The sequence below is a fragment of the Bremia lactucae genome (assembly GCF_004359215.1).
Source record: "Bremia lactucae strain SF5 chromosome Unknown BlacSF5_NotPlaced_183_SHOA01000117.1_1171385bp, whole genome shotgun sequence".
NCBI classification, from domain to species: Eukaryota; Oomycota; class Peronosporomycetes; order Peronosporales; family Peronosporaceae; genus Bremia; species Bremia lactucae.
Window position 1 is genome coordinate 932,356 of NW_027152196.1, and position 9,822 is coordinate 942,177.

General features: G+C 47.8%; 1 protein-coding gene across 1 annotated transcript; it reads left to right on the forward strand.

The window, feature by feature from the left end:
• Positions 1–4,787: 4,787 nt before the first annotated feature.
• Positions 4,788–5,167, forward strand: CCR75_002742 (uncharacterized protein; the record flags this gene model as incomplete). The annotated part of the gene is given in 2 exon segments (XM_067960839.1): positions 4,788–4,824; positions 4,836–5,167. 2 exon segments carry the CDS (start codon positions 4,788–4,790, stop codon positions 5,165–5,167), a joined length of 369 nt encoding a protein of 122 aa, XP_067815661.1.
• Between the last annotated feature and the right edge of the window lie 4,655 nt (positions 5,168–9,822).

Genomic DNA, 9,822 nt, shown 5'->3' on the forward strand with positions numbered 1-9,822 from the left:
ATAAACTAATACTAAACATGCAAATGAATTCTTATCTATCTTATCTTGTAACTCTCTTTGATTACTTCTACAGCTGATTAGTCTGCGGAATAAATAGACATAATGGTCTATACCTATTTATGGATAAGAATTCAGGACATTACTATATAGTAATATCCTCCAAATATTATCTACCTTTTAGATAATATATTAATAAACAACCTTTAAGTGTTAATTTCATGTAACGATACACCCCGTTACAGTACAAGTCGATTATATCGATGAGTTCTTCGACAAGCGAGCCAAGGCGGAACATGTTCGTGAAACCACATCGCCTCTCTGCAGTCCGACCTTTTTGTGTGCGTAAAGTCACATTTGAATGGCGCGTGGTTCATGCTTACAATAAGCTGAACACGGCGACCATACCGGCGCAAACGCCAATCCCGTGGAAAGACGTTATTTCGAACTCCAAGGGAAAGTCAACTATCTTTTCCGCGTCGAATTTAAAGGATGGTTACTTAAAGGTACTCATGCGAGTCCGATGTAGCGGAAACAGCTGTAAGCACCCCAAGCGGTATGCTTTGGGAGTGGCTTGTAATGCGCCCCAAGTTTGAAAAACGAACCAGCGACATTTAACCGAGTGGTGGCTCACGTGATACGTCAGCACCGTGCCTACGCGCCTCATTACTTTGACGATGTATTCGTGCATAGTAGGGCCGAGGGCGGGCTGAGCGCAAAAGAGTCGCATAATCGTCATTAAGACGCTAAGTTGCAGACTGTGAAGGACGCCCAATTGTACGTCAACTTGCAAAAGTCCGTCATAGGGGATCAGTCCCGGCTTTTAAAAGCCGCGGATCTGAATTATTCCGTGCATGACAAAGAGCTACTATCAATAAAGTATGCTCTTGTCAAGTTTCGTGCGCACCTATTGGGCACCGAACCATTTGTGGGTTATACGGATCACGCATCACTGCGGACCGCGATAAACTCACCGCACCTCTCGCCTAGAATGGCAAGATGGCTCACATTCTTCTCGAATTTAATAACAAAGTTGAATATAAGCCAAGCAAGTCGAATGTCTTGGCTGACGCTTTATCGCGCAGACCAGACTTCGAGGTGAGACACCAGGAAAGTGTGTCTAGTGCTAAAGCACAATTTTAGCCGTCAACGTTGGCAGTACCACGTGACGAGCTCATCAGCTCTGACATAAAAGAGAGCTACTTTCAGGACAACCGTTGTCGCCTGCTGTTGGATCACTTTGGTCGACGAAAGGTAACCCTTCCATCGCATCTGAAAGCTAAGCTAAATCGCTTTACTACAGCGATGGCATGTTATGGCATCAGCTGTCACCTTGTGATCCGCTTGAGAATCATGTGCCTCATGACACAGATCTCAAGTTGATGATCCTTCACGAGCTCCATGATGCGTCATCAAGTAGGCCTCTGGGCCGTGAAAACAACATCCTTACGAGTGTTAGAGAAATTTAGGTGGCCACACCTTCATATATTTATGGCCAATTTTATTCGCTTTTGCAAATAGTGTCAGCACATTAAGCCTGAGCCGTCCAGCAGTGCGCCACGAAAGCCGTTATCTATTCCAACGGATTGTTGGAAGTCAGTAAGTCTAGAAAGAATGTTTGGCATGCCGCCCTATCATAAGAATCGGACAAGGCTAGTCGTTTTTGTAGACAGACTGAGCAAAATAATGCATTTAGCACCATAAGACATCGATCACAGGCAAGGAGGCAGGTCTCTTGTTCCTGGATCATGTTAACCGACTACACGGGATGCCCGAGTGCATATTATCGGACCGAGATCCACGTTTTACGTCTGGTTTTTGGCGACATGTGATCGAGCTGCTAAGTAGCAAGCTCCTTATGTCGTCCGCAGATCATCCCCAGACCGATGACCAAACTGAACGTGTTAATCGGGTCGTGGCAGATGTCTTACGCACTATAGCAACTCCCGAAGAGTGGAGCAAGTAATTGCCTTTTGTGAAGTTCGCTACAAATAACAGTTTCCACGCCAGTACGGGTGAGACACCCTTTTATATTAACGGACTGCGCCATCCTCGGACGCCAGTCTCGTTTGTGCGCAGCCCGAGTCTTAGTGGGGAGGGCCGCTCACTATGCTCGGTGTGAAAGAGGGATATAGTTTCGTCAAGATGACGATAACCGGCGAGGGTATCATCTCAACGACAGAAACTTGACCTAGTAACCCTGCCAGATTAGCAGTGGTCAATAAAATTACGTCCTACTACCGACCTCTCGGCGGTGTCATAGGCGAGTTTGATGCTATAGGCGTGAGCGAGGCTCAACGCTTTGTGGATAGCGACTAGCCGTCACATGAAAAGTCCGTGACGCAATGACAAGCGCACACGACAAGCAAAAAGATATGCGGACCGAAATGCTCGCAAAAATCATGAACGCTTTTTAGTGGGTGAAAAAGTACTATTAAGTACTGCTACCCTACCTAAAAATGCAATTGCTGTACTACCTGGAGGTACTACGAAGTTGTTGCCGCGATTTACTGGGCCCTTTACGGCGGTAGAAGAGGTTGGAGACCTAAAGTATAGACTCATCCTTCCCCCGTAATGAAGACGCACTCCGTATTTTAGGTGGGTCGTCTGAAATGGTATGTAGACCCAAATGAGGTCACATGGCCAGGTGTTCGTTCTGTACCCGGGACGGTCACTCGACGGATGTTTGCCGCCGGAAGAAAGCTGCTGAGGCGGCCATGGCCGACAAGCCAAAAAAAACACTTAGGCTCGGTAGGTCGGCCACTTACAGAGCCGGAAGAATCAAATCGTATTTGCAGTACACGCTTCGCCGGCCACGTTCGTTCTCCGCGCCCGCGTTCCACCATCACAGCGATGAGCCTGTGGTACGCCGACGTCGGTAAGAAAACATTTACTGCTACCTGTATCACGCGGGAATTATCAGCAACTCCCCGATCAGCGCCTTTATTGACAATGGCGCATCATTCAATGCCGATAATCCACGCGAGGTCGAGCACCTCGGTTGCCCAGTTTTGAGTGTGCCAAGCCGCTCAAACAAAGCATCGAAAACACCAACATGTTGTCATTCCACGGCGCGTCACGCAGCTGTGGGTCAAGTTGCATGGATTTCCCGAGTATACGGCCGACGCTAATGATGTGTCAAGAACATGCTTATTTTGATTTGCGCTTTAACGCTTCGTGACCAGCAGCCACACACCACAGCGGACGAGGCATTCCAGCACTACATGCGCCAGCGCCCATATATCTAGGACCAAGGCAAGCATCTTTATGGCGACGACCAACAGTTCAGGCCACTGCTCGAGCACCTAACTCTTGGATACACGGCAGACGCAGCTCCAGTTGAGTTGAGTTACGCCATCCGCGCGAACATCAAGCACTTCTTTGTCGACGACGGTCTATTGTTTTTCCAGCCCAGAGCCGACGCTCCTCGGCGTCTGTATGTGCCGTCTAACGCTAATCTCCGCAACGCTGCTTTGTTTGAGTGCCACGACAGCGCCGCTCGTAGCCATCCCGGCACAACCAAGACGCTCGGTAATGTCCAACGCAATTTCTATTGCCTCAACATGCACAAACGTGTGAAATCTATCAACGGATCAAAGCATTTCAGCGTAAGCCCTTCGGTCTCATTCATTGGATATCCCGCACCGGCGCCGGCCTGCATTTCGATGGAATTCATGCCCGATCTTCCACGTACCTCCTTCTCCGGTGCCGGCACTGCTCTCATTGTACTAGATCGACTAACCAAGCGTGCGCATGTTTTGCCAACCACGAAATCCACTTCTGCTCCCAACACGGCACGCCCGTTTGTGTGTAAATATGTTCGGCTCCACGGATTTCTTAACGCAATTGTGAGTGACCGTGATTCCCGGTATTTATCCGGCTTTTGGAAAGCAGTATCCGCGTCCCAGGGGTCACAGCTGCACACAAGCACTGTAGGCGGGCAAGTCGTAATGCGGCCACGCTCTACTTAAGCACACACCTTAGTATAGCGAGGAAGCGGTTAAACCTGCTTCGCTTGCGTGCAGTGAGGTAGTTGTGGTGGGCGCGGAAGCGACCTCACCCAACACACTAAGAACTCTGGTAAAGTGTCGTCACGGGAGCGGTAATCCGTCTCCTCGTGCGCACTTACCAAGTAGGTAGTAATTTTCAGACTGATTTATATTTAATAGAATTAAATACAAATACCTATTTTTACCAATTAAAATGATAACTCTATAGATATCATTTAATATGTATTGCGAGCGTATCTTTATAGATACCTCGCGTATGATACCTGCGTACGATGACGCTGGGCGTCATCCCTCCTAATGTGAATGCACCCATGTGCATCACATCCACAAGGGTTGGTCACAAATGTGCATCACACCCGAGTGTTGGGTCTAATTACTGTTATTTAGTAATTGACCATCCCCTTAAGTACACCTGATGTACTTAATGGGGACTGTGTAACATTAGGGGTGTAGCCAGTTACAAGCACTGCTATCAAGCCGTCTACGGACGGACAGAACAAGCGCAGCCACCGTTTTATCAATGACTACCTGCGTGCGTACATTTCTTCTACTCAAGACGTCTGGGACGAGCTCCCCCCATGGCCGTTTTCGTGTACAACTCCCGCTAGGACGCCCGCACCGGTATATCTCCGTTCATGGCCATTCTATGCTACGAGCCTCGTGCATGCGATGACAACACCCTGCTAGATAGACTGCAAATGTCCAGCAATGCGCTTTGTCGAGCTCCAAGAGCGGATTCTCTAGCGTAATCGTGACGCTCTTACTACAGTACAAGCAACCATGAAGCACTTTACGACCGCAGTCGGCCTGATGTCCAGTACGATCAAGTCCTTCTCGACACTCTCAATCTCGATTTGACTCACATTGGTGCCAAGGGCCGCCGCAAGTGTGCCGCTCGATTTATTGGTCCCTACAAGAATAACCAGCGTACGACTCCAGACACCTACCAGATCTCACTTCTTCCCGGTGTTCGTCTCCACAATGAGTTTCATGTCGCAAATTTGCAGCCGTCCGCCAAAGATACCAATGACAAGCGCCTCAACAACGTGCCTCGTCTCATCACATGCGATGGCACTGAAGGCAACCAAGTGCGTGCCATCGTCGGTTATCGCACCCGTTACGGCATCACCCCAGTTCAAGGTCCGCTGGTACGGCCGTGACGAACGCAACACGTGAGAACCAGAGGCCAACCTCGCACAAGCCCAAAGGCCTGATCTGCAGCCTTCGCAGCACCACGATGCCGCTCACCACCCGCACCGTCTCCGCTTCCTTAGCCGTCAGCCGCAACGCCAGCGCCCAGACTTCGCAGTCTCCGACTCGTACGATCATCACCAACCCACCCACGCGCCTCCGACCGTGAGCACGTTTCTCGGGAGGGACTGTAACGCGACCAGAACGCCGCGTCATCTCTAGCCGATATTCCGGAATGGATATACGGTGTCGCAGCCAAGATGATCAGCAAGAGCAACTTCAAGTTTAAGTCTTTCCTTTTCATTCGCGCTGCCATTGCCAGTGCATGCCGCCTTCTTTGTAGAAACATTCATATCTTAGGATTTCGTCCCCTACTTTTTTTTCATTCTCGATATTCCCATCTAATTACCAAGCCAATTCAGTATTCGTCTAGCCCCGTCGAGTCACAACGCTCCAAGTGCGTGTTAGAAACGTAAAAAGCAGCTTCTACTATTATTGTCACTACACGATAACATTGCGTTCTCAATTGTGTCTTATGACGATTGGCAAGATTGATTAAAGCTTTAAACAGCCAATCAGCATAGCTAATGCCTTATTGCGACAATGTTATATTGAATTTATTTGAGTCAAAACTAATAAGCATAATAATTTTATTGTTCTTTATATATTTCCTCTTATAGGTAATTGTAACGGGGCACTGCCGACTTGTACTGCTTCAGTACAAGTCCACTTGGCACTGCCTCAGTGCAAGCGGTGTCTCACGTCACTTCACGTACATGAGAGCGTGCGAAGAAGCATCTCTTTTGAAACACTTGCTTTAAAGAGGGTTAAAAGTAAACTATTTTGAATATAATTAAGTTTCTTCTTGTCTATCTACCTAATGCTTACTTAATTATAAACTAATACTAAACATGTAATAAAGTCTTATCTGTCTTTCTCTTTGCGCGCGTCCAGCGCTGACTGGACCGCGGAGAAAGTAGATATAATGTTCTATATCTACCGATGAATAAGCTTAGAAAATGACCATGTAAAGTGATGATCTCCGAATATTATCTACCTTTTTAGATAATATATTAATTAACAGCCTTTGAGTGCTAATTTCATGATACACCCCGTTACATCACCCCCTCCTTAAACGACAATCACTCTGACTGTGATTGGGTAGAGTGGTCACTCTTGCGACGATTTCGCTCCAATATTGTTTTTGCTTGCCCTGCGCTTGCCATCGCGTCACTGGATCTCCCAAGGTGAAAAAGCTGGTGCAGGAGACGGAGCAAAAATAGACAACTTTATTAAAAACGATGTTGATTGGTCAGAACGATCATTTTGAATTCTATCGCATGGTTAACAAGTCCATGCGGTATGCGACTAGCGCGTCGCCTTCGGCAGCGGTTTCTGCGGCCGCGGATGACGCATTATTGTCTCTCGCGGCAGACGTTCCGTCTGCTGTAGTATTATCTTCTCCTGCAACTCAGGGAAGTGTAGACACTAAAATGTCTCGTCTTGCCCCTGAGATGAAGCCGTGGCTTTTGCCCGAACGACTAGTAAATAGCTTGTCTGGAGAGACTACTCCTCACAATAAGTATTCATTATTTTTTTTTGCGACAAAGCTACATGGCCTTGATCCCAGCGCGAAGAGCTAGCACGCTGAGGAAGATTTTTTATCTCGATGCATTTCTAAAGCATCGATGGTATCGTGGCAACAGCAAGCGAGATAAAATCTCGCTGATGCAAGCCTGAAACGCGTTTATTTGCAATGTCAAAGACATTGGACGCGAAGCCTGGCTTCAAAGACTTATCGCGATTCACGTTAAATTTGAGAAACGAACTCCAACTGGTGTAAGGTATAAATTGCATCGGTTGACCCGTGAGGAATAACTTACATACCTCACGTGGGGTGATCCCTACCCGTGTTGTGTTGACAGCACGAAACGAGTGAAAGGGAATGTGTATCCCCTTTTTCACGCTAAAGGAAGGGCTCGCATCTATATCGAGAGATGCGCGATGCGGTTGACAATTTGCAATCAATTTACATGCGCCAGGGGCGCGTGGTTTCCAATGGACATTCTGATCCATTCAATGGGTCTCGTGATACTGACGGACGAGGCCCTCAACGTCAACAACCAGCTGGAAACGAGGCTCCCAGCTGTCATGTGTAGGTGGAAAACTGTGCCAGCGAGCAAGATTACTCGTTCGTTGCCCCTTCACATCACGGTGGTTTTGAATACGTTCCACAAGGAAACGTTGGCCACCGTGGGAATTCACCAATGGTTGTGGCGGAGGAGGGAAAATTAAATCCGGCCCATGTGTCGGATCAAGAGTCGAAGATAGATAAACTCGATCAATTTTTCTACGCATTGGAGGAGAGACTTGATCACGAGCGCGGTAAGCGTCGCTCGTTGGAGCAGACGGTGCAGGCTCATTATTTTGAACGGTCTTCCAACCGTTCGAAGAGTACGTACTCCTTGTTGGAACACGAACGGAAATATCACGCTCTTCGCGATGAGCTGTCGTCATCTCATTGCAGTTTCGAGGATCTTCGGACCCGACATTAGAATCTCCAGATTCATCATGAGAATCTGGTTCGTCACGACAAGAATTGTTTGAAGACTCTTGACAAGGGTAGTCAGATCCGTCCTCGAAAGAAATCGGGTACTATATTACGGGCGGAGCTGACCAACGTCAAATGAAGGATGCGAACGCATCCTACGTGGCAATTCTATTGTGTACGCATTGCCTGTGCGATGTAGTCCAATGAACTTGGGTATTTTTGTAGTACTACCCACATTAGTGACTACTTACTTAGGTAACTTTACCGTAGACGGTAGTACTAGATCAATAATTTCAAATGAAAGAACAGTTGCTCTTGCATGTTTGTCTGCGTTCCGTTTCTGACGGTCCACTGCGTTTGCAATGGAATCATGTACAAAATGGACTACTGATTCTCGAGCCAGCAAAAATCCCTCTGCTGACATGTTTGTTTTGTCTTTTTCAGTGTACTTCGTGCGCACTGCCATGATATTTCTCTCATCTTCGATGTCTATTGCTTCGACATCGACACCATTCGCGTCGTTGGTAGCTTCGACGCGTGATGAGCATGAGCCAGAAATTGTTTTGCTCGGGCGAGTCCACCCCCCTCCCCCTTACACTAGAGGATTCCTCTTATTAGGTGGGTAAGCTTGGATGGCGTAAGCCATTCACGAAGAACGGTGTATATGTTGTAGACGCATGCATCGAATTATTGATGACGGATTCGACCATCAATAAGAACTCGCTCCAATTCGGAAACGATTGGACGAAACCGTGAAGTAACGCTTCGAGGACGCCCGATTTACATGTTCCGTTTGACGATCTGTCTCAGGATGATCAGAAGTTGTCATAGTCAGCCGTGTTCCGAGAGATCCGAACACGGATTGCCAAAACTCCGCTGTAAACGTGGATCTCCATCCGAGACCAGTTTACGGGGTAATCCGTGGAGCTTGAATACCGTATCGATAAAGACACGGGCACAGCCCGGAGCCGTGTTCGCTGGTACTGCAGCAAGATGTACCATCGTGCTGAATCAGTCTACAAAAACAAGGATTCCATTGTTTTTGTGAATATCTTCGGAAAATCCGAAGACGAAGTCCATAGATACGGGCTGCCAACACTCTGCATGAAGTGGTAAAGGTTGGATTGGTGCATGGGATGAAGGGCCAAGCTTTACCCGTTGACATACCTCGCAAGCACGAATGTACTTGCGCGCGAACTGATACTGGCGGGGCCAGTAAAAGTCACGACTTATTGTGAGATAAGTTTCTCACGTTCACGATGCTCACTTGTTGGTGCATCGTGACACTCATTCATGATGCGCAAGCGCAAATCATTGTGAGTTGGGACGACGACACGTGAAGTGTCGCCGGCAACGGCTGTGTAATACAATAAGCCGCTGCGTGTCGTGTATCGATCGGATGGCTTCATAAAGTGATCCATCAAACATAAAAGGTCCTTCCTTATCTTCTGTGTAGGCTTTCTTTATGTCATCAACTAAGGTTGATGACGGAACACTCGTAGTGAGTGTTGCAACAGTGGGATTATTTTCACTGTTGGAGTGCACTGCTGACTCGAAATCGGGTCGGCGTGATAACGCATCAGCGACGACATTAAGTCGTCCTGGTTTATATTCGACGGAGAAGTTATACTCCGCGAAGAAGGATAGCCACCTCGCCATTCTTTGCGAGAGGTGTGGGCTATTGACGGCCGTGCGTAATGACGCATGGTCCGTATATACGATGAACGGTCTATCTCCTAGGAGGTAGACCCTAAATTTAGCCAATGAATATTTCATGGCAAGGAGTTCCTTGTCATGCACTGGATAATTGCGTTCAGCTGGTTGCAGCTGACGCGATTGGTAACAGACGACGCGCTCCGCGCCATCTGTATCGTATTGCATTAACGCACAGCCGATTGCGAAATCGCTGGCGTCACAGACCACATGGAATGGTCTGTCTTGATCCGCAATCGCCAATATGGGCGATTGCATCAAGCTTTGCTTGATTCCTTCAAATGAACGCTGACAATCAGCGTTCCATAACCATTTCTCGTCTTTTTTCAAGAGACGAGAGAGATGTACTGTCATCTCTGC